The following is a 24,757-nucleotide window of genomic DNA, read 5'->3' as shown; positions in this document are numbered from 1 at the left end:
TTATAAGTTTGGAGATTTATGTATGCCAGACACGCACAGTATTTCTTTTTCAGAGGTGTTATAGTTTCACCGTTTTCGTTTCAAGCAAGAATGAAAGGACATAAAGATGAATAAATGGTGACAGAAGTTTCAGTTTGGGGTGAAGTAGGTCTTATTTAAAAGCCCCCTGTGGTGAAAAGCAAGCTTTTAAAGTTGTTAATATGTCTATAAACCTGCAGTGAACCAAAGACGCGGTTTGAATTCACTGGTGTTTCTCATATCACAAACTAGCTTGTAACCAATCACATCAATATGCGATCATCAACGAGTGGATCTCTGAGCTGGTGTGAGTGAGTGGAAGCGGGGCTAATTTGCATATTCATAGAACTGATTAAAGATCAAACTGCTGCGTTTAGATCCTCTGTCACCTTATTTGCAACCGTTTGCGACAGCGTAATTAGATTTTCTCAGTAATTTGTCAATATTATAAGTCCCCCTGTAGTCAATAATTGTATCCCTTAAAACTCATCTTTTATCACCAAAATTACACATTTTAACTTTTTTTTTTCTTGAAAAAATTCTTCATGCCTTATAATAGCTTGAATGTAACTCTACACCCTTGTCTCATTTAGTATACGTGGTTCTATGAATATGCAAATTAGCCCCGCCTCCACTCACTCACACCAGCTCAGAGATCCACTGGTTGACGATCACACGTGAACCTGATTGGTTACAAGGTAGTTTGTGACGTCAGAAACACCAGCGATTTCAAACCGTGTTTTTGAGAGACTGTCTTTGGTTCACTGCAGTTTTAAGGAGAAAATACTCAGCAAATGGTGTTGAATTATGAATTTGCACAAGGTTCGTCTTAAAACATATTAAAAACACCACATAGACATATAAACAACATTAAAAGGTTGATTTTCACCACAGGGGGGGGCTTTAACTAATGAAAACCTTATTGTAAAGTTTTGCCTAACATTGAAATAATGTGCATTTCAGTTTGTGTAATTGTATTTTTTCCTCATGAATTGGATTTTTTTAATATGTAAAAATGAGCATTTATAATGGGCTTCTGAATACATTGTGTGAGTGTGTTTATGCCTGTGCAGGAATGTCACAACTGTGGCTACACAAACATACACAGTAACATTTGCCAGGATTGTCCCCTCAACAGCTCTTTTCTGCCCCCCTCCTCTCTACACCTTTTGCCCCCAATCCTCCATAATTACCCAGAAGGCTGTACTCCCTCCTCTTCCTCCAGTGGCCCCACCGTCACCCCATTCTCTGACCAACAATGAACTGGCATAGGCCCAGTACGCAGTGACTATAGACAGGCCTGGCCCGGGGTTAATCTGCTGTGCCCCAGCCTCTGTCAACATGCCCACTCTCTGCCCTCGTTTATTGCACAAACACTCAGACACTAGTACAGCAGACCTGCAGCAGGGACAGCGTGTCTGAAGCTGGAGATGTGTGTGCCAGGGGAAATGGGAACTGCGGTGCTAGTTAGCAGGTGTTTGTTCCAAAGGATCCAAGAGGAAACAATGATAGGTATGTGCCTCTGTTCATTTGTCAAGCACTGGAGCTGTTGCGATGAAGAGGGAAATGCAGGGCCCTAACATTGAGAGGGGAGGGCTGGGTTGTCCCATAAGAACAGAAACATTCCAATTCTGTTTCATTTTCAATTATTCCCCTGACATAGCGTGATTGTTTTTCATTCATCCAGCCTTTTATCAGTGATGTGAAATTGATTTTCTGTCTGACTATTTCTAAGCACTCTCGAGTGCGCCACACGCAGTTTTGTGGAGTGGTACAGCATGGGACTTACACAGTGAATCTTCTTAATCTTAAAGGATTAGTTCACTTCAGAATGAAAATTTCCTGATAATTTACGCAACCCCACGTCATCTAAGATATCTAGTCTTTCTTTCTTCAGTTGAAAAGAAATGAAGGTTTTTGAGGAAAACATTTCAGGATTTTTCTCCATATAGTGGACTTCAACGGGAACCAACGGGTTGAAGGTCCAAATTGTAGTTTCAATGGAGCTTCAAAGATTTCATGATCCCAGACGAGGAATAAGGGTCTTATCTAGCCAAACCATCGGTCATAAAAAAAACAAAAAAAAAACATTTATATACTTGTATGTATGTATGCGACTTCACACGTGACGTAGCTGATAGTACAGACCTTGTCTTTGCGCGTTCGCTTTGTAAACACGAAGTCAAACGCCCTTTACAAAAAATAAATAAATAAACAAAAGGTAAAACAACAATGTCAGATGATTTTGAAGTTGGAGGAGAAAATGAGATTGACGCCCTACCCTTCATTTTCCACCTACTGTACGTCATGTTACCGCCTGACCTTTCAACGTGATGACGTAATGCGTGAAGCCGTGGACGTGCAATACGAGCATTTGTGGTTAAAAAGTGTATATATATAAAAATATATATTTTTTAGAAAATGACTGATGGTTTGGCTAGATAAGACCCTTATTCCTCGTCTGGGATCGTGTAGTTTCATTGAAACTTAATTGCAATTTGGACCTTATAACTGTTGAAGTCCACTATGGAGAAAAATCCTGGAATGTATTCCTCGAAAACCTTAATTTCTTTTCGACTGAAAAAAAGAAAGACATGAACCTTTTGGATGACAAGGGGGGTGAGTAAATTATCAGGAAATTTTAATTCTGAAGTGAATGAATCCTTTAACGTGTTTTCTTTAATTTATGATTGTTCATATACTACAGTGAAATTATCTCTGTTTTCCTTTGACTGTACAGTCATGTTTGTATTGAAATCTTGCCCACTTAGTCTTTAGTATATACATATTCCTTATAATTCACAAAAAGATGGTGAGAGTAATTTAGTAAGGATTAAAATATATTTTTTTAATTTTTGCTCCATCAATGAAAATACTTCCAATTTTAACACAATTATAAGGCCATCCAGAGTATACGATTTTTCCGTAGGTGTGATTACAGTTGTTCATACTTTTTTCGTTAATCTATAATCTAGAAATATGATTTGTTGTTAAAAACCTTTGTTTTCACTCAAATTTTTTTGCGTGTGCACGCTTAGTGATGGTGAATGAGACCCACTTGTTTATGTTTCTGAATCAGTGTTTTTGAACGAATCGTTTGAGTGAATGTTTCAATGACTCACTCGTTCGTTTAGTTTATGAATGTTTGAAATAATCAGTTGAATTATTGACTCTTTGATAAAGTCGCCACCTACTGGCATATTGATGTAATCTATAGCAGGGCTCTCTTGACAATACCCACCACTAAGGTAAAACTAAAAAAAATGTATTTTACGCATATTAAGACTCCAGTCTTGATTAGAACAGACATACAAGTCATTCCTAGACATCGAGCGCTATATCACTGGTGTTTTTATTTTGAAATCGTCCCTTTCAGGCATATTTCAGCTGATACCGTTGCAACTCCTCTCCTGCTCGCTGACAGCCTAATGAAATTATTCACTAATTCACGCCGTGTCCACTAATTTGCTGCCTGACTGACTTGATAGATGCGACAAAGCGTGGCTATCTGCTGCGCAGGTTCCCTAACCCATAACTGTGAGCTAATTTGCGTCGCTCTGTTAGCATGGCTAAGATCAAGGCTGGCGACGCGGCTCTTGTAGTAAATCAGTCTGAAACAGAGAGATAGCAGGTGCCGCGCTAACAGAGGCTGAGAACAGTGGAGTCTCATTCCTCTTCTTTAACGTGAGGTTCAGCTAAGCTCAGACGTGCAGATGATGGACTGTGACTTTAATTGATTTTACAGCGCCTTCACAAACAGAACGGTAAACAAGTGCTGTCTGGGAGGCAAACACACACATAGGGCTCCAGCTTTAGAAGAGGAATATTTCAGGAAACACATGACATTCACTGCCCTACCAAAAAAAGTTGCTGTTTGGATTTATAGGCAAATGCTTAAGAGTCTATGACTGGATTATTATGTTTCTAGCATGTTATATGTTTGGCAACAATTCTTCTAACCCTAATTGATGGAGTTTGTAGCTTATAATTTCTTAAACAGCCATGTAGGAAGACACATGGCCATATTCCAGGATGACAAAGTCAAGATTCATCAGGCTCAAATTGTGAAAGAATGGTTGTGTGGAGCATGAAGAATCATTTTCACACATGAATGGGCACCTCTGAGTCCAGACCTTAAATTCATTGAAAGTCTTTGGGATGTGTTGGATTAGACTTTGAAGAGTGCTGGACACTTGCATTGTAAATACAAGATCTTGGCTAAAAAATGGATGCATCTCTTGGTGGTTATTTGGGTATTTCCATCAAGAGGTGCATCAGCTTTTGGTCAAGATCTTGTATTACAAATAATTCAATTCTATTAACGAGCATAATTAAAGGGTTTCCCTAGCTGCCGACATGTAATTTACTGTCAGCTCTGTTTGTGTGCTGGTGTGTTGGTGTGCTTGTCTTAAGCTGCAGTGGGTGAGCTCTCTTAGCTCTCAGCAGGATTAGAATGAGTGAGCTATCTGCTCTCCTGCACAGCTCCACTCTCTCACTCGCCTCTTTATTCTCTCCATCAACTTCAGCTGAGCTTGATTTCTCCAACTGACTGAATTCTCTGTGTTGTCACTTTGTGTGTTGATGAGATGTCAATCTCTGCAAGGGAGAGTTTTTGTTCTGTCAGGCAGAACGCGGTATCGTTCTGGTCTTCTGAAGAGTCTGCTTATCTCACGCTAATATAAGCGCCTCTAAATCACAGCTCTTGTCTGCTGACTGTTACTAAATTATTAACGTGCATTCTGTTGCCTCTAGTTGAAGGAATAGTTTATCCAATGATGAAAATTCTGTCATTATTTACTCACCCTCACTTCAGTATTTTCCATGAGAAAAATAACATTTGTGATCATGTCTGTCAAGCTCCAAACAGAACAAAAACATCAATAAAACACTATGAAAGTGATTCTTGTGACAATATTTACAGTCTTTTGAATATGATAGCTGTGTTAGGAAAAGACCAAAATTCGTTATTCATTGATAATCTTTCCCTCTGCCAGAGCTCACAAATCTTATTCACATTTGTTTGATGTCATTGTTGCCTAATGTTTCTTGCATATTGGTTTTTGCATAACCAAATCTGATATGCCAATTTGATATGCTAAATGGAAAATCTGAGAGCTGACATGGAGGGGGAAGATCTTCAGTCTGTTCATCAACAAAGCTTCTGAAATATTATACTACGATTTTTTAAATAAATTAAACATTGAAATAATATGGACTACTTATTTATTTATTCATTTTGCGTGAAGTTTGGAATTATATCAGGGTGACTAAATATGTCCATTTAAATGTTTGGGGTTGCCATGTGACTTTTAGACATTATTTCAAATCAATAAATTCTCTCCTCAATGCTAAGTTTATAATTAGTGCTTCCTCACAAGTCACAAGCCCTCAGGAATAATCATCGTCTGCTGCTCAATTTCAATATATTTGCGTTGCCAAATAAGGATTATTATCATTTCAAATCAGCCTGCTCTTCAAAAGTCTTAGTCCAGTGAACAGCCAAGCATGCTGGTTTTAATGAATCCATCAGGTCAGCGTGGCTCTCCGCTGCACGTTTGATTTCACACTGGGCAATTTGGAAAGTGAATTAAAGTGTGTATTCTAATTGGCCGCCCATGCCCAGAGGAGCCAATATATTCACGCTAGCAGACTCGCATGCATACACTCGGTTCAAGCACTCTCAATCAATCTGGGTTGTCCCATTGTTTGATTTCCATTACGCAGATGGTTCAGATCGCTATTTGAATGTATAAATCACAGCTATCACTTTAGGGCAGCTCTGAATCACTCATGCATGCTCAACAAGCTCTGTTTCTACCCAGTGCCAATGCAGCGGTGGTGTGGCTATGTCCAATTTAGCATAACAATAGTGAACACCTGAGATGAGATGGGCTGAATGAAGAACGAAAGTTTGAGAACCTGGGAAGGAGGAGGTAAAGGAACATAGTGAAGTGGGATAGAGCGATAGGGAGGTGGAGGAATGTAAGAGTTTAGAGTTGGAGGACAGGGTTATGCAATATATAGTAGAACAGAAAAAAATCTGTCTGTCTATAAGGTGAGGAGCAGATGCGGATTCATTTCTATTTGTCTGTCTGTCAGTCGGTCAGGAAAGTCTGTTCACTCGGCGGCCATATTTGCAACGCCTCTAGGCAGCTATTTTGGGTATCCGAGTCCTATCTATTTGAATGGGGGAATCCTGAAATCTCAAAAACTGCTTGCCAAACTCACAATTAAATGTTATATTTCAAATCAGCAAAAAAATCTTACTTGAACCTCTATGCTCAAATAGCATTAAAAACACTTATTTTTACGTTTCATCCACTTTTTTTAAATCATCGCTGTTGTAACATATTGGGAAGCCATTTCTGAATGGCAAACAACCCTGATGGAGGAGTGGGAAGGTGGAGCAATGGTTTGCTGAAGGTTAGGAATGGGCAGGTGCTACAGAGTTGGCTGGGTTTGGGAACTGGGAGGGGGAGGAATGTAGGAGTGAGGAGGTAGAGAACGGAGCGATGGTGGGGCTGATGATCTTTAGTAATACATGATTGTATGTGATGAGAGCTGTACAGAGGTGAGGGAATCTATCATAAAGAACAAAAGAACTGTTAGAAGAGAAGACAGATTGTGTGTCGCTCTGTGTGCCATCTGCAACTGCTGGACTTAATTAGTGTGCAGTGAATAAACACTGCAGCTGGGGGAGAGGGACAGCGAGAGAAAAGACATGAAAATATAATGAAAATAATTACTGAAATATCATATAATTAAGGAAAGTGAGGTGTTAATGAGACGAACAGTTTATCGAGGGAGTATAAACTGTTTTGAATGGAGAATGAATGGTGGATTGGATGGCGAGCCAGTGTAGTGCTCTTTTGTAGCCCTAAAGTTTGGGACTCTGCTGCCGAGCACTAAACTAATTACCCAAAACCAGCATGATATCTCAGGAGTAACGGATTAATTAACAGGGCTATCGTTTCCAGTCTGAAGATATTATTTTCTTCTATCCCAGACCAGGGAGAGGTCCAGTCCCAAACCTCACGCCTGCTCTCTGCCAGACAGTACTGAAGAGGAAAGATTTTATTCCTGTTTCCTACTTTGTCCATGTTATTTGTATTTAGTATCAGTGTGTAAGGAGCTTGTAGAAAACATTTCCTCCAAAATCAAGTAGTTGTGGGTGGTATGAGCGATATCTTATACGAGTAATATTAAACACACACAGTCATTCTAATGCTGGTTTTCTGTGATAGTTTTTTTATAGTTGCCAAACCAATCTCCTTATTTGTATTACCGGTAACTCAAAATTTTAAGGCAACCATGTAACTTACAATAAGTTAAACCAACAATATTTTTTACAGTGTATTCTTCTATCATTGGTTAATAAAGTATGATTAAATACATAAAGTGTATTTACTTATTGCAATTATTGTATTTTTTCAAGAATACTGAATCTGTTTTTGTGCAAGTAAGATGAGTAAATGCATGCTAACATTTACTCTAGATAGAACAACAAAAAACATTATGTTCACACACATCGCACACAACACCTCTCTTACTTTAGATTTCTCTTAACATGGAGACAGGGTGTCAGTTGAAAAATGAGAAAACAAAAAAAATTGTGTTACTTTTTTGAAAAAGTAATTTTAAAGTAATGCATTACTTTACTCGTTATTTGAAACAAGTAATCTGATTACATAACTCAGTCATGTTACTTGTAATTCGTTAACAGTCTCTCTATCACACTATACCGTAGTCATTATTGTTGGAAATCCATTGAACAGATGGTTAATATATTCAATAATGTGGTACAGAATTAAATTGAGAATGCCTCTAAATTACAATTCAGATCCTGTCCAAAAGGGTGTATAGTTGGAATTTAAATTTGAACACAATGAGTTAGAATTTAAATGAATTGAAACTGAAAGAGGTAATGTAACTAATTTTTGTATAGAAAAACAAAGCCTTGAAGTTTGAAGCTTTATAGGCCTTACAGACAGATAAATAGATCTATAATAATAATTAGGATCCTGCCCTCTTATTGATATGCAAATTTGTAAAAAATGTTGGTATTAAGTTAAACCACTGAATTTGTCATAACATCCAGCCCTAATTTACAGGATAGGAATGATCTGATGAATCCTTTAAATCCGTAGCTTAAAGCTGGCGATAGGGACATTCCCCCTGGAGCGGAGGTTACGTGCCCTGCTCGAGGGCAGAATGGTGATTAGGGAACTCAACGACCCTGGCACCTCTGAGGATTTTGACCTACAACCTTTGAGTTTGGGCTTGGATATTTAACCACTTTACAATCATGACCTCCCAATAATTAAAATATCTTTAGTCAAAGTGTAACGAGGGTACAAACTCTTGGGTTTAATATGGCAGTATCCAGTGCAAACAGAATTTTTTTTTGACCCACACTGCCACATTAATTCACAATCCTTTTTTGTTCTGTTCTTCAGGTAACACCAACAGCATGTTTGCTCTCGACTACATCAGCGGATCTCTGACAGTGAGCGGCCAGCTGGACCGGGAGAACCCGCTGTACTCGTCCGGATTCACCATCACTGTGAAGGTGCGACTCAAAACTAGAGGTGGAAAAAGTGTTTGAGCATTTTTTTATGACGTTCGGTTTCGTTAACAGTTCTTGAACGTCTGCGCTCTGCCTTATTAAAACATACACATTCAGAAAATATATTTTGGTACTTAAATAATAATATAAAATAATAATGATGATACAAAGAATACAATTGTTTTTGTTTAATATATAGTTTGGACAAATGCTTCCTCAGTAGTACCAAAAGAACTATCCATTGATTTGTTGAGAAACTGGAATCGTTCAGTGGAATTGGAATCAGAATAGTTAAAATCCTTAAGCTCTTAAAACCTTTTATTATAAGTCTTTCAACCCTGTGTGAGATTCAAATCCTCTAATGCATTATTAAAATCTATTCTGTGATGTTTCAAGGTCAACACTGACTTTAAGTGAGGAATAAAATCACATATAAGAAGATTTGTTCTGTTTCCAGAAATTCTGGTGTATAGTAGTTCTGGTTAGTCTCTCATCCCCTGCACGGAAATCATTGGGATCTCTGCCAAATGCATTATTGATTCTACTGTAAATGTTTGCGGACTGTGACTGTAATTTATCGAGCCATTTACCCACATTGAGTTTATCAGGGTCAGTTTGTGAAAAGGTCTCACTGACCCTGGAGCTTTAAATACATTTTTAACTATCATTGCTTAGCCATTACAAACATGCAAAACACTTCAACTGAACTGGACTGGACTGGATTTTCCAGGTTCACTGTGCATGTTAGTGTTTTTAGAGAAACATGCAACTCTCATATATCATGACATTGTGTACACATAATGTGTATAGATATCTCACAAGTTTCATGACATTCATGTATTTCATTATTATTAAAATAGATTTAAATTTTATTAATACATTTTTTTCAGATTCTGTATTTCCGATCCAGATTCTATATCTAGGTCACTAATCAAATACAAATAAGTATTTTTGTGACATTGATCATGTCAACTCCGCTCAGATGCTTTTTTTTTTTTTTTTTTTAAGAATGAACTTTACTTTAATGACTAGAAATATTTACTGTTGTAGCTAGTTGGAATGTGTGTGTGTGTGTGTGTGTGTGTGTCATTGTTATCTCAGTGTCCCGCTGACAGTGCCAGGGCCAAACACTGGAGGGGAGAGAGACAGAAAGTGTGTCCCTATAGACCTCAGGCAGGAAAGCTCTTTGTTCCAGTCTCTCAATCTCTGAGAGCTCAGTTTAGCAGAGGCTCCTGAAATACACACACACACACACCTTTGCCTCCTCTTCAGGCTGTATGAGGATGAAGATGAGAGAGAGGGAGAGGGAGAAAAAGAACAAAAGGGAAGAGTAGACAGACTTTAGTTTAGACCTTTTAAATAATTCTGATAATAACGACCATATATATAAAGTTTGGGTTTGAGTTATCATGGTTTCCACAAGAAATATTTAGCAGCACAGCTGTAGAGGAAATGTTTCTTGAGCACAAAATCAGCATAGTAGAATTATTTCTGAAGGATCATGTAACTTGTGAGAGTTTCAGCAACCATTATTCCAGTCTTCATGCATGTATAAATATATATATATATATACCGGTATATACATATTCCACTGATGTGCAGTAACAGGTATGCATACAGCTGAACTACTGTTTACCAATGAATAATCTTCAGACACCCCCCCAAAAAAGAGCTGTTTTAGATTAGCGCTTTGTTCACATTGAGCTGAAAATGTCCAGAAAGTGCTGTGTTTGGGATTCTGTTTCCAAAAGATTGGTGGAGATTGTGGCCTCTGTAGATTTCTGTCATTTTTTTCTCTGGATTTGACACAGACGTCATGATAGCCATTATCATGCCATTATCTGCTCTAATAAGACACCATTGAACTGCTGCTCGTGTCAGTAGATTTGCACAAACCCTAAATTCGGCAATGCTTTATTTTAAGATCCAAAGCACAACCGCAGTGACAAATATACGGCCAAATAACATTCTGAATTATGTAACAGGGCCCAGTCTCACTAGCACAATAGCCCGTTCTGACTCTTTGTGAAGGGATAAGTACATAACAATCATGCAGTACGGAGACGATCTGTTTTTGTGTTTGTTTTGAATGGACACTTAAGTTGTTTTGTGTGATAATTGTATCTAAATCAGCAGGTTTCAGATCAAGGACTATTCTGTTCTATAAGGATGATTGGCTCAAGTTTTAGTTACTGTTACGTTTAAATGTTCCCTCATTATTGCTGTCTTTGCCTTATGTAATAAAGCGCATGAAGAAGGTGTAGACTAGAGAAACAAAAACAGGCATTAATAAGATGTCCAAAAAGGGAAGACGCAGGAAAATCTCACGAGATAACTCGCAACCAAACATTGACGATAGCGGACAGAGTAACAGAATAAGGGGCTGTTTACACAACAGGACGTAGAATGTAAAGGGTTTTAAGGGTTGTGGCCGTTCGTTTACACGACAGCAGTGTTTTGAGTGCCTGCAAATGCAAAGTTTTGAAAACGTGTTTCGAAGTGCACGTTTTTTTCTACATGTACACAACAAAAACGCGAATCTCTGAAGACGATGACGTCAGCACATGCGTATTACGTGTTCAGTCTATATAACTTATGTAGCCCCGCCCCTTTTTCCTTTTCAGCGCTGCGCTCGTTGTCTTTTGTCTTCCGGTCTGTATACTATTTTCACAGCGATCTTGCGTATTTATGAATGAACTGCTCGTTTTAAAATCTTCCCGGTCTACTGACATTTGTTAAGACATCTGCTTTAAACATTATAATCCTCATGATAACTTTCGTTAACTTTACATTAATTAAATCCACTTCAAAATTACTCCTGGACAGCGATGCCATATAGAGTTACACAGAGCGACCGCAAAAACAGAAGTTCAAAGACAATATTCTAAAGATGGCGGCGCCCTCGTTTCTCTGGCGCATAAGGTCTATAGTGTTTCATCGCCATCTACTGGCCTGGCAGCAGAATACAGCATTGTTAGGCAATGAACATTTTAAATTTAAAACAGCTTATTATGTAGGTAGCCAATGTGCCTGATGCTTTCACTTGATGCAAACGTTTGTTTTTTTGTGATTAAAATACATGTAAAATATTGCCATAACATTTGTCTTCCTGTGTGCGGAAATTTGTTTATGTAGCCATGACAACGAAACACATGCATGCGCGCATGTGTTAAGTGCGCTTGTTGCTCCGTGCGCGCTGATGCGCTCATCCTGTTGACATTTCCGAATGCCTTCCTACAGTTGCTTAATAAAAGCGGGCTTTCCACACAAACAAACGTACATGTGTCATTAGTATGAGAAAAAAATGGGATTTTAACTGTCGATTAAAACTAAATATCTTTATGCCTGTCGGGTCGGGTCGGGTTCGGTTACTCCTCTGTCGAACGCGGGCCGGGCTCGGACAGAAAAATTCTTCCCGATCCGCACTCTAGGAATGGGGATCGGTTTGACTATGGTGTCGTCCGTACGCAGAAAACTCAAAGGAAAAACGTTTCCGTTTTAAGCATATCGTTGTCCTGTAAACGTACTCTAAAACTCTTACATACATAGGGGACGTAATCGAGGTGAACAGAAACAGGTCTGTGGAAACTAGCCAGGAACTCGGGCAGGCAAAACAGGAACAGAACACAGTGAAAGACTGTAAACATTACAGCCTCTTTCTCTTCCTGTAATATTATATATAATCCCGTCCGGACAGTTTCATAAATGCGTTTTGGATTCTTCTGCTCTATTTGCAGACATAAACTGCACAGCTGTAGTTCTCTAAATTGAAATCAATGATTGCCACGAAAAGTGAAACTCAAAACAAAGCAAGCGCAAGAAAAACCTCACAAAATATTCATAAGTTATAGATTTTCATTATCTATTTCTCTCTCCTGAGCCTCTGCTCCTTTATATATATTTTTTCTCGTTACCATTTCGTCGTACTCTCTCTCTCTCAGTCTCCCTCTCTCTTATTGGTGGCATTATTGATTTAAAGTGAAAAGTAATAAAACTAATTTCTCAACTTCACAGAGCTTGGATAGGCTGAAGTACATTGGGCTAGAGGTCAGTGCATTTATTATATGGATGGATAGAGAAGAGATGTGCAAGGGGGTGTTAAACGACACAATTCGTGATTAACCTGGACCTGCAGCGTCACCACACCTCCATCCTCCATTCACCCTGCATCCCTCCTTCACAAAACACCATTATTCCTTTAGATTTCTCTGTGAGTCCAACTCTATCACTCAAAAAGAGGAGGAGAGAGAGCAAGAGAGGGAGGGAAGAAAGCAATTGTTTCCTGTCGATAAGATGTGTTCATCCTAAATTTTATTGCCTGTGTCTGTCTGGCCCCCGCGTGCCCCCATTTATGGCAGACCTGTGGGATTTCTCCCAGAATCCTCCCCTCTGATTTAATAAAGAGGCAGAGCTGAACAAATGGAGGAGATTGAAGACTAAACGTTAATGCTGCTTACTGCCAGATTCCCTCTATTATCACATCCGTTCCTCTCTCGTTTCGTATCTCCTACTGTCTCTCTCTGTCACTCTTCTCTCTCCTTTCTTTTGCTTCTCCTTTGCTTTTCTAGAGCCACTTATGTTTTCATCACATTAGAATGATGGATGATGGTGTTGTATAAAGTATGATGTTTGATTATCGTTTTACTCAGTTGTAAATGATTAGTCAACAAACTAATAAATGGATGGATCCTCTGCGTTCATTTATGAAATATTTTGACTTTTGATAATATGATTCTGTCTGGAATTGCTAATTATGTTATATTGTTCCTTTTTGTGTTATTCATTCTCACCGTCAGCTGTCTGAGGCTCGCTCTTAGCTTAGAGTAGATGTGCTTGGCTTGCAGGGTTTTATATATATATATAATATACTGTATATATATATATATGTATCGTTTTTTTGTAAGGGATATTTCTGTTGTGGACAAAAATGTCCATGCTATTTTTTAGTGACATGAGGATGGGTAGATTTTGATGGCTGTGTTTTAACAGTGTCTTCACACTTGTTGTTCTTTTGTTCCTGAAAAAAAAGCATTCACTGTCATTTTTAAGACCAAATCTATAGATACAAAAAAAAAACAATGGGCTTTTAATGATGTATATTTTGCCACAGAACTTACTGAACATCTAAACCAATGCATTGTGCTGGACTAAATGTGCTGCTTGTATGTATACATATGATGCTATTTTTATCAGCTGAGAACTTGTGAAGAGTTTATAAAATGTGTAAAGGAGTCAAAACAGCACCAGGACGCAGTTCCAACGCCTCTATTAAGCTGATACGCTCCTATGAGAGTAAAACCAACAAATCCGAAATGATCACGTTTTTTTCCAGCATGATTTGAGAAGGATCCAAAGATCATCTTGTTCTTCAGTGGAAATAAGAACATAGTCACATGATCAGTGTCACAATTTTTTTGAAAATAATTCTTACTCATTGTGCATTGAAATTGTTTAAAATCTTCAAATGTTCTCTTTATTTCCAGTTCTCCTGTCTTCTTTTGACCCTGCTGTATTGAGATAGCATTAAACATGTCTTTGCGTCTCTGTGCAGGCGACAGAGCTGAATGAGGACCGCACGCCCTCGCCTGCCACCGTCATGACCACCTTCACCATCCTGCTGATCGATAAAAATGACAATCCGCCCAGATTTAACGGCTCTGAGTACCGTGTCCTGATCCCCGAGCTGGCGCAGGTCGGCTTCGCTCTGCCTCTGTACATACAGGTCGAAGACAAAGATGAGGTGAGACACACACAAACTGTTAAAAGAGAATATTTTCCCCTCACATGATTTCACTGACACATATTAAATATTCCGATGGACAAGTATGTCTACAGTACATTGACTTTGTTTCTTCCTAAAATTCCTATGAGTAAAAAAAGCTGTTCACAGAATCTATTTTGCCGTTTCCAATTTCCATGAACATGACATTTTCTCCTTCTGACCGGTCTCACTGCACCCCTTCATGGCAGTAGCTCTGAAACAAGCTCAAATCAGAAGTCAGATGTCAACCTTTCTCACCTGCTCACCCCTATCAGTCAAGCTTCAAACTAGTCACTCTTCTGAATCTGCTCTCTTGGCTGTAAAGTGCTCAAGTCAGCAGCAACATACTCGCCTAACTCCACGCTAATTATTTTCAACCTGTAAGCAGTTTTTGACAGTGCCATCCACACAATTTCAGAGTCAGCACTTATAGTTCATGTTGTATGTGAATAGCAGGTCCAGGTCAGTTGAAATGGCTGACTTCCTCACCTTGATCCCTCAGAGGGCTAGGACTTACCGCAATGATAACTGTGCCATTTTTATCTCACTAGCTCAGAAACAATGCAATGAGTTGAGGGTCAATTACATGATGCTCAAAAATACATTAAATTTCAGTTCATACATAATCACTTTTATTATGATGAGCATAATTAAATGTTTTGTATTAAAATGAATTTTGATATTTTTAGCATGGTGTGAAGTAAAAAAATGTCAGTGATATGACTGTCCTGATATTACAATGAAGACCAAATAGAATTATTAGAATTCTATGAAAGAATGTAATAGAATTATTAGAATTGTATTACTATATTAATTAATTTAGTTTATTTTGAATAATAAAATCAATAATAATAATAAAACAAAAAAACTGCTTCACTTCTTATTACCATGCTTGCTAAACATGTCATTTTAATTTTAGAATGTTGTCAAGTTGTGTCAGTCAAGCAGGTTTTCTCGAAATCGGTTGCGCAACAAAAAATTAGCATCATGTATTTTTTTTAGCAGTTTTGAAGTGTTTGATTTGTAAGTAAGTGTAAAAGCGAGTTATGAGGGAGACATATTTGTCTAGGCTGTGTATCCAGTTTAGAGTTATTTAAATGTTATGGCTTATGAATATCAATATCCGTAGGGAACGCTAGTCAAGGTCCTGATAAAATGTGCAGGATGTTTTTTGCTTTCATGAGCATCATTTGCTGTGTTTGACACATTTTTTAATTAAGGCAATTCATTTTTATAGCTTTTATACTGGAAAACTTGTAATCCTATCTTATCTGTTGTTTAGTAACCTTCACTTAGGAAATCTTTTTCAAGAATTAAGATAGAAAGTTTCTGTAATACAGTAAGAGAGGGAGACACACTTACTGTACACACAAAATATGTACTGTTATGTCAGGCGTTCATTGTCGGTTTTGGAGAGTTCTGACTCTAAATTTTGATTGGATGAAAGACAATGTGACAATGGTTCAGATCTGCTATAAAATGTCAACCAGCTTTGATCTCACCACCAGCATATACAAACAAACAAACAAACACACACACACACACTCTGCTATACATCCCTGGTCTCTCACATGTCATCTAACACAGCAGGACCCCATTTAGACAGAAGATTCATTTGCTTTTGAGTAGGTGAGATACATCAACAAATTATCGCTAACCAGCAGAATCAATCAGAGAAAAGAGCAGCATAAGAGTCAACTTGACATTGATTCCTGCTTCAAATTACTGGCAGAGAGACAGAGAGAGAGACATTTTTTTAAACTATTTAATAGTTAATAGTAATTCATAAATATGGAAGCAGCTTGTTTCCGCCACTGAATAAAAAATAAAAAAGGTAATTATGACTTTTTATCTTACAATTGCGTGATATAAACTCACAATTGCAATTTAAAAGGTCAGATTTTTTTTTTTTTTTTTTTTTAATTCTCTAAATTGCATCAGTCTGTAGGACAAAAGTCAGTCTTTTCCCCCTCTGAACTGGACTTTATAACTCGCAGTTGTGAGTAAAAATGCATCCTTGCTGAAGTATTCATTCGTTATATTCAGAATTTGAATTATCCAATTTATAATGCTTATTCTGGCAAATGTCATCTACGTATTCAATGAATGTAGGAAATCTGCATACTTTGCACAGTATATATATATTGTTCTGCAGAAATAATAAGAGTAGTACATTACTGCTCTTCTGAACATAGCCATATAATTAAACAGAAAAGAGGAAGTCAAGTGTGTTATCACCACCAGTCAGAAACTCATTTTACTGTCCTGTTAAATCAAAATTATATTGGTCTTAATCTTTCAGTCTTTTAGGGCATAAAAACAGCTCCTTTTTTTTTTGAGTAGTGGGCATTTCCTCTTACTCAAGAAATACAGCACTAGCTACATATTAGAGGCATTTTCAGCTCTCTCAGCACAAGACTTTCTAAACACACAGGCGAGTAGAGATGGCAGCTCTTCAATACAGTGAGGCTTGACTCTGATCCTAATGCAAGATGAACAACAGTCTTCCAGAGGATCTGAGATTCCAATAACCACCTCAGCCTCTGTGTGCATGTGTTTAAAGAGGCTTCATGGGCTCAAGCCAGGGTGTTTTTGGGGGGGATTGATGTTTAAGCTCCCCTTCTCTCTCCTTTACAGTTCAGCTTTGGGCTTCAGTGCATCAAGCTGTATTAATGACGGCAGTTAATATCACTGCCAGTCAATTTCATTTTATAAATCAAATTAAATGCATTATATTCTGAATATATATATATATATATGGGGGGGACGGGGGACTATTCCTTGAATTGCACTAAATGAACATTTTAAATTGACATCTCTACGACACGTACTTACTAACCCTGTATGTGTCTTACCGTAAGTGTCTTACCCAGGATTTTTTACCATGTTTCCAAACTTTCTCTGTATGGTTCATCTTCAAACTTTCCTGCTGATGTGTGTGACAGGCAGCTTTTATCTTCTCTGTAGTGGTTCAGGCAAATGGACGGGCAATTACGCTTATGGCCAGTGAGTGTTGACATCCCTGCATATTGAATGGCTCTTTAAATAGCCCCCATCAGCTACAATGGCTCTCTAAGCGCTCCAAACAAAAACAAGGGGTTATTTTAACCGCCGATGTAATTCCGTCATCGATCTCGAGCGTCACCATCCATGTCTCCTGCGTTCCGAGGCTTTTAAGAGCACAAACGTGACGAGAGGTTTCTTCTCTTCTGCAATGCTTGACAGTTAGTGGTCTTGATTATGGATAGAGATGCGTGCTGGATGGTTTGCCTTTACTGTGTGTTGTCATCCCAGTTGAAGCTGTCAGGTGTATCTTTATAGTACACGGTGTTGGCAGAAAAAGAGCTGGGTTTCTGTGTGTGGTCGGGTCGCTGGATGAACGTCTGATGCATATGGCACACTTAACTGGAAACACTTCAGGCCGGGGCTGTGTTCAAAATCACCCCCTATACCCTCATTCACTATTCCGTACATTACTCCACTAATATAGTCCACTTGAAGGAGTGAATGAAACGAGTGAGCGATTTCGGATACTGAGTCCGCCGGAAGGGCTGTCGCTTTTGCATAGTTTGTGCTTGTTGTTCAATAATTATTTGAAACTTGCTACAGTAGTGAGATAAAAATATTTAAAAAATAACTGTTATGGAAACTATAAACCTTAATTAAACAATTAAACACAGTCCTGCATTTTTGAAGTCGTCATCTGATTGGTTGAATTCTACAGGATGTCCTGAAGATGTTTGTCGCTTTCTTTAACTGTCCGCCTGAAAACAAAGATGCCTTGAAGCTAAACCCCTCATGGAAGAAGAATGCCGTTTTTACAACTGTGACGATGAGTGCTTATAAGAATCAACTAAATGCTGGATTTTCAGAAGTATGTGAAGTTGTAAATATCGCAGCATAGACTCGTTAAAATGCATCCAAGAGTTTTACACACCGGTCTGTTATTGTAGGGGACATTGACGTTACTTTCCACGCCTCTAAATATGATGCTGAACAAAACAAACTGTGATTGGCTCCTTTACATGTCAGTCAGACGGCCTCTGGGTGGTACTTGGCCAATGAGTTTGAAGATATGCCTACTCGAGACTAGGTCAGTCCAGGTTTAGGTTTGGATTTGCTGTGGCCACTTTACACATAAACCTACATAACTAAACATTAAAGTAAATATGAAGGTAATTTTCAAGATGTGGTATGTCAAGGCTTGTTTCATACAATGCAAATTATAATTTGCCCTCACTAGAGAAGTGGTTTCTAGGTGCTAGGGTGTTGCTATGCTGTTTTTAACCAATCGCTAGGGTGTTCTAGATAGTTCCTAGGACATTGCTAGGCAGTTGCTTGGGTGTACTGAGTCTTTGCTAGTGTGTTGCTTGGCTTTTATTAGCAGTAGTTGAGGTTTTCTATTTGGTTGCCATGAGTTTCGGACTGATTGTTTAGGACTTGCTATGTGGTTTCTAAGGTGTTGTAAGTGGTTTCTAGGGTGTTGCTAGGTAGATTGTATGGTGTCCAGGTGGTTAAGACATTGAGAGGAGTTGCTATAGTGTTTTTGGGTAGTTGGCTTTTAGGCAGTTTCTAGGTGTCGTATATGATTGATTGCTAAGGCATTGCTATGTTGTTTTTAGGCAGTTGCTAGGGTGTTCTAGACTGTTTCTAAGGCATTGCTTAGCATTTTTTTGGGGTGTTCTGGATGGCTCCAATATGGTATCTTTAGACTTTTACTAGTGTTCTGGTTGGTTTTGGGAGGTTGCTTGGGCATTGCTAAGACGTTGCTAGAGTGTTGCTAGGTGATTTCTAGAGTGTTCTGAATGGTTGCTAGGCAGTTGCTAGGTGTTAGATGTTAAAGGTTATCTGAGTATGTTTTCAGTGTATTTTGGTTTTTAGGCAGTTTCTATGGTTTTCTAGATTGTTCCTATAGGGCATTTGTATGCAGTTGCTAAGGTGTTCTATGTGGCTGCTAAAAAATGTGATGAAAAATAAATCTCTGATGAGTCATCTTTGATTTCAGTGTTTTGAAGATGCCTCAGTGACATATTGTTTACTTCTGTTGCAGGAATCAACCAATGAATAATTTGCTTGTAGTTGTCTATGCATATTAAGCCAAGATAGGAGAATATGTTTTAACAGAAAAAAACTTACACACATCACCTTAAAAGCTATAAAATCACTCCAATAGTCCATTACAGCATCTCCGGCAGCGTGCTTTCAAATGGATGATCGTTCAGAGATAATGAGGTGTTATGTCAGCAAATGCAGTGTGCGTCTCTTCATTAGCATTAAGGTTAATGCAGATCAGAATGAAAGTCAGGATTAATGATTGTGTCAATCTGCACGACAATCCGCCGGCAGCTCGCTAGTTAGTTTGTACAATAACAAACTTTTAACTCTTAAGAAAAATAGTGTTTGTTGGGTCACATTTGCATTTGTAGCTTTGTGTTCACAATCATTTGCAGATCATAAAACAGGATGATTCAAAGAAGAATATCCGAACAAATGAATCTCTTGATTATGCTTATAAGAGTTCAAATTGACTCAAACTCATTTTATCCATCCTCATCTGTTTAGTGGCCGTTCATTCGGTCGGACTTTTCTTCAGTAAGGCCTCCGGCTCTTCATTCTCCTCCTCAATTACAGCATCCGGCCTGAGGAGTGGCGTGATGGAGGGATTTTCATAACTGAGAGATATAAAAGAAGTGAATATCTCAGATTAACCTGGAGTGCTGGTCTCTTTAGCGAGGGCTAGTCTGTGGTTATCATCCTTTATTTCACGCGCTCAATCTCTCTCTATTATTTTCTTGTTCTTTCCGTGTGTTTTCATCTGTATGGAAACACCTCGGGGTAAATGTTTATTGAACTCTGAAACTATTTTCTCTGTCCGGATCAATTCACCACGTTGCGGTCACAAACGGCTTCGCCTGCAAAATGGAACCTGGCGGCGGGTTTGTGTGTGTGTGTGTGTGTGTGTTAGCAGTGTTCTTCATTAAGCATTGTGCTTTTATTTCTAGGTACAAATATTGGCACTGAGCAGTAGGGGAGACCGGGAAGTTGTCACAAGTATCTGGTTTTTGACTCACAAATGCTCTTTTCTCAAGCAGTGTTTTTATTTTTATTTTATTTTTTTATTGTATTTAAAAAAAAGAGAGAAAAAAAATCCTGTAAACTAAATTCCAATACTATCATATTTTTGCGATAGCTGTTGGATAAACAAAAGTACATTTAGAAGACTATAATTTACTATAATTAACAAAAGTTAATTATAGTATTTATTAATATTTTGAATTATACTGTATATTTTAAGTTTTCATTTAATTTGTTTTAGTAATTTGGTTCTGCTTTTTGTCATATTTATTAATTTTTATTTTCCTGTTCGGTACTTTAATTTAATTTAATTTTTCACTTTTATTTTTAGTAATTTTATTATTTTACTTAAATTTATTTTATTTCAATATGTTTTCAAGAAAACATACATTTGCAAGTTTTTTTTTAATCTAATGAATTAATATTGGTATTTTTTCACCTTTTTCTATTAATAAAAATAATTTTTAATAGGTTTAGTTGAAGTTAATCTCAACACTGGTAAACAAGTTAATAAAGGCAAGAGTCAGGTCAATAAAATGTTTAAATAAATAAAAGTCAAATAAAATATTTTACGGGGGTGTTTGATTCATTTTTGGTTTAAAAATTGTCGGGAAGCCTGCGAGCTATTGTGACAACTTACCCCATAAACGGCATCAAACTGTTTTTCCCTCGTCAAAATTTTTTGGAAAAGTTTATATATATATATATATATGGAGTAAACGTGTGATAACTAGTTCTGGTCTCCCATATTGCTCCCATTTCTCTACATTTCAACTTTATTAGTATCTTGAGATTTTAACTCTGATACTCTTTTCACTCTGTTTTTCACTAAATAAACATTTGTAATAACATTAAATTTATTAACCAACATAAGAATACTGTAATGATGTTCAAGGCTCAAGGAAGAAGTGGCAACTGAAGAAGTTGGAACTGACAAATGATCAACGTAACTTTAACAATAATAAAATAACAAAATTGTCGCAAACAGAATTGCTAAATTATTCTACTGACACACTCTTTAGGAAGCTTAAGGGCCAAATAAAAAGCACATTAAATCCATTGCGATATTCATAATGTTGCTTAATTTTATCTCGCCAGAAAATGAACTGAATGCATCCTAAACATTCACTATATAACCCAGCTCAAATATACTGGTATACAGGGTTTGCTGGTCTGCCATGTTGGTTTGTCAGTTCCTGTGTATGCGTATGAGATCAGATAAGAGCAAAACCCTCAACCCATCTTCTCCTTTTTTGTGTGAGAGAGAGAGATTACGGCAAAAAAAGAAAGAGAGAAGGAGACTCGAAGAGATGGAGTGATTGTAGAGACAGATAAGTGTGGACTTAGTAGAGATAAGCAGCCAGTAAACACACACAATAATCAATCACAGATTCTTCTCACCGTGCGCAACATTATTGCTTTTTGAGTGTGTTTGTGTATGTGTTTATGTCTGTGTGTGTGTTTGGGGGGTGGCGAGTCGGTATGCTCGCCTCACTTTCCGTCTGAACTATATTCCCGATTTTTTCTCGTCGTAAGTTGTTGTGACAGCTCACACAACTGTGTGGTTTTCAGTCAGCAAACCTCGCCATCACTGTAACCGCCAGCTGTCTCACTCACACATTAGCATTGTGTTTAATCAGAGTGTGTGATGCAGTGTGTGTACAGTAGAAAACGGCACTTTCTAAGATAGTAATGAGTCATCATTGAATTTACTTACTGCCATATGTCCTGTCTTCCCCGCACCGGCCTCGCGGAAGAGAGAATGACACTAATGAGGGACTTCCTGTCATCTCTCCATTTGCCCGGGATCTCTCTGTACCTGTAACAGCGACAAGAGACAGACATAATTATTGCAGAACATTTTATTACTTTATTATGTGAGGTTTGAAGTTTTATTTCGAGTCCATCCGATAAAATCCCTGTCAAAACACACTCTCACATTTGTTAGAATGACGAGAGAGGAACTTTTTGCAGATGTGATGGACGGTGGATGCTAAATTTGGCTTTTTTATTAGACATAAAGTTCCCACTCATGGTTCCTTTAAGCATCAACATCTTCTCAGATGTTCCTCAAAGTCCTTGGGAGAAATGAAAGTAGACACAAATGAGAGCTTTAAAGTCACATGAAGTCAATATTTTTTTTTATGGAATTTTGCAGTATTTGTTATTAATGATTTATGTGTGCACATAATTATTATTTTTTAATTAATGTGCCTTCATATTGTTTAATCAAAGTAACTTCCTCTCCCTCTTGCAACAACATCTCTTCTCTTCTCTGATGACGTGTTTACTAGCGTGAGGGCGGGGCAACCTGTCACTCACATGAGATCCACCAATAGCAAACCACAACCAGTCAATCAATTTCTGATGGACAAAATTAAGTCCCGCCCTACATTTTTTTCTTGTTTGAGAAGCTATTGCATTCGCATATCGTCACAATAGAGAAAAAATACTATTGCAACTTCCGTTACATGCCAACTTTAAAATGAATGTGGATAGCATCTCAGAACATTCGGATGATAAATACTTGAGTCATATTTAATTTTGATTTCTGACATCGGGGCAAATGTGAGGACACTCTGAGAAGTTGAGGTCTCTTGTGAAATGATGCTTTTTTGTTCTTAGGAGAAACACCTGAGGAGGAGAAATGTTTTCTGCTCAGCTCTGGACAATGAAATGCATAACAAACTAAAATAATAATGTTGCAAAATGTGTGTATCTCCACAGGGGGTGAACAGCATGTTTCAGGTGGTCCTGACTGGAAATAACTCTGAGCACTTCACCATCTCTCCCACCGCAGTGCAGGGCAGAGCTGACCTCCGCGTGCGTGTGGCCGTCCCGCTGGACTACGAAAACATCAGGAGCTACAGCTTTTCTGTGAGTGTTGGAAACACACATTCATTCATCCAGATTTACTTCACAAATCTCACTCATTCAGTCCCTGAGTGATCTCATCCGTTATTGTAGGTGCCATTCAAAAGATTGAATTGCCAGTCAATAAGATTGTTTACATTTGTTTTAAAATCCGTACAGTAAAAACAATAATACTGTGAAATATTACGACAATTTGAAAACTGTTTACTTGTCTATTTTAATACATTTTAAAAAGTTATCAATTCATGTGATGGCAAACCTAAAGTCAATATGCTGATATGGTGCTCAAGAAACATTTCTTATTTTTGTGCAAACTGCTTTTTTTAGCAGAAGCATTCTTTTAATAGTCTTTGCTGTCACTTTTGATTTAATGAATGTTGAATAAAAGTATTTATTTAAAAAAAACAGTAGTACACTATTTAACAGTGTTAATTATGTTAAGTGTGGCTCAGGCACACATATATTAATGTTTTAATGGTCACAAATACTTACATTATCAGTATATACAAGCAAATATATACAATATTTCTTAGGTAAAATGTGTTAAATTGAATGCCATTTATCACATGTAATTTGTCTAAATTGAAACAGTAAATCAATCTATAAATTCATTTAATTTTATATTGTATGAACCATAGGTGGATTTGTAAATATTTGTATGTCTCTGAAGTTGTACATGCATAAAAGAAAGCCTTTATTTACCGATATTACCAATACATTCGTGAGATCGTATATTTAGTCAACATAAAACACTTTTTACAACTGAATATTTATTAAGAAGAAATATAGAATGGGACTTGTTTTTAATTGATTGGATCATGATAAAGGAGTGTAACACCAGAATGGAATCAGGTGGAAACGTATAATATTAAATATACATTTTTCTTTTGGCTTGGGAATAACATTCACTGATGAATTAATCACAATAATATCAGGAATTTGTGGTCAATTTTTATATTGTGTACATTTTTAAAGGATGCGTGTTCAAATCAATTCTTGGATTGAGGGAGCTTCTTCATCTTTGCCTGGAGAATTTAACATGAGATGCAGACAACATTACACATTAAATGAACAGTAAAGCTCTGTCTTTCCTCAAGTGCTGCTTTTTATTTAAACATTTAGAATACACTGAGACTATGACCATGCTTGGGTAGTGTTTTTAGGGAAGTAAACACAGAAATTTAGACTGGGGAAAATGAAATACAAATGGATTATTGGCAGTGCTGTCATGCTGCTGGAGTTCTGCTGTGTTTTTACAGTTGATTTAGTTTAAATGACTGGAGCTGCTCCCTACAGCGATGGACTTACTAGCTGAACTGACAAATGACTGCAATCTTCACCGGCACAAAACACACTCAGAAACGTACAGGAGATTCCTTCAAACAGGCACTAACTCAACCAGTTTGTAGCCTTGTTTCTTGCAAACATCTGTTCTAATTCACCTAAAAGTCACAAGAGCTAAT

At 37.6% G+C, this 24,757-nt stretch overlaps 1 protein-coding gene across 1 annotated transcript in view; it reads left to right on the top strand.

The window, feature by feature from the left end:
• Window positions 1–24,757, top strand: part of cdh23 (cadherin-related 23) — a 221,557-nt gene that overhangs the window by 110,135 nt on the left and 86,665 nt on the right. The window contains exons 10-12 of the mRNA XM_079634138.1: window positions 8,475–8,587; window positions 14,136–14,324; window positions 23,148–23,297. Coding sequence (XP_079490264.1) covers window positions 8,475–8,587; window positions 14,136–14,324; window positions 23,148–23,297 — 452 coding nt within the window. The remainder of the gene's footprint in view (window positions 1–8,474; window positions 8,588–14,135; window positions 14,325–23,147; window positions 23,298–24,757) is intronic.

The sequence above is a fragment of the Phoxinus phoxinus genome, assembly GCF_949152265.1.
Source record: "Phoxinus phoxinus genome assembly, chromosome: 14".
Classification (NCBI taxonomy): Eukaryota; Metazoa; Chordata; class Actinopteri; order Cypriniformes; family Leuciscidae; genus Phoxinus; species Phoxinus phoxinus.
Note: the sequence above shows the minus strand (reverse complement) of the source record. Positions and strands in the feature narration are given on the sequence as shown.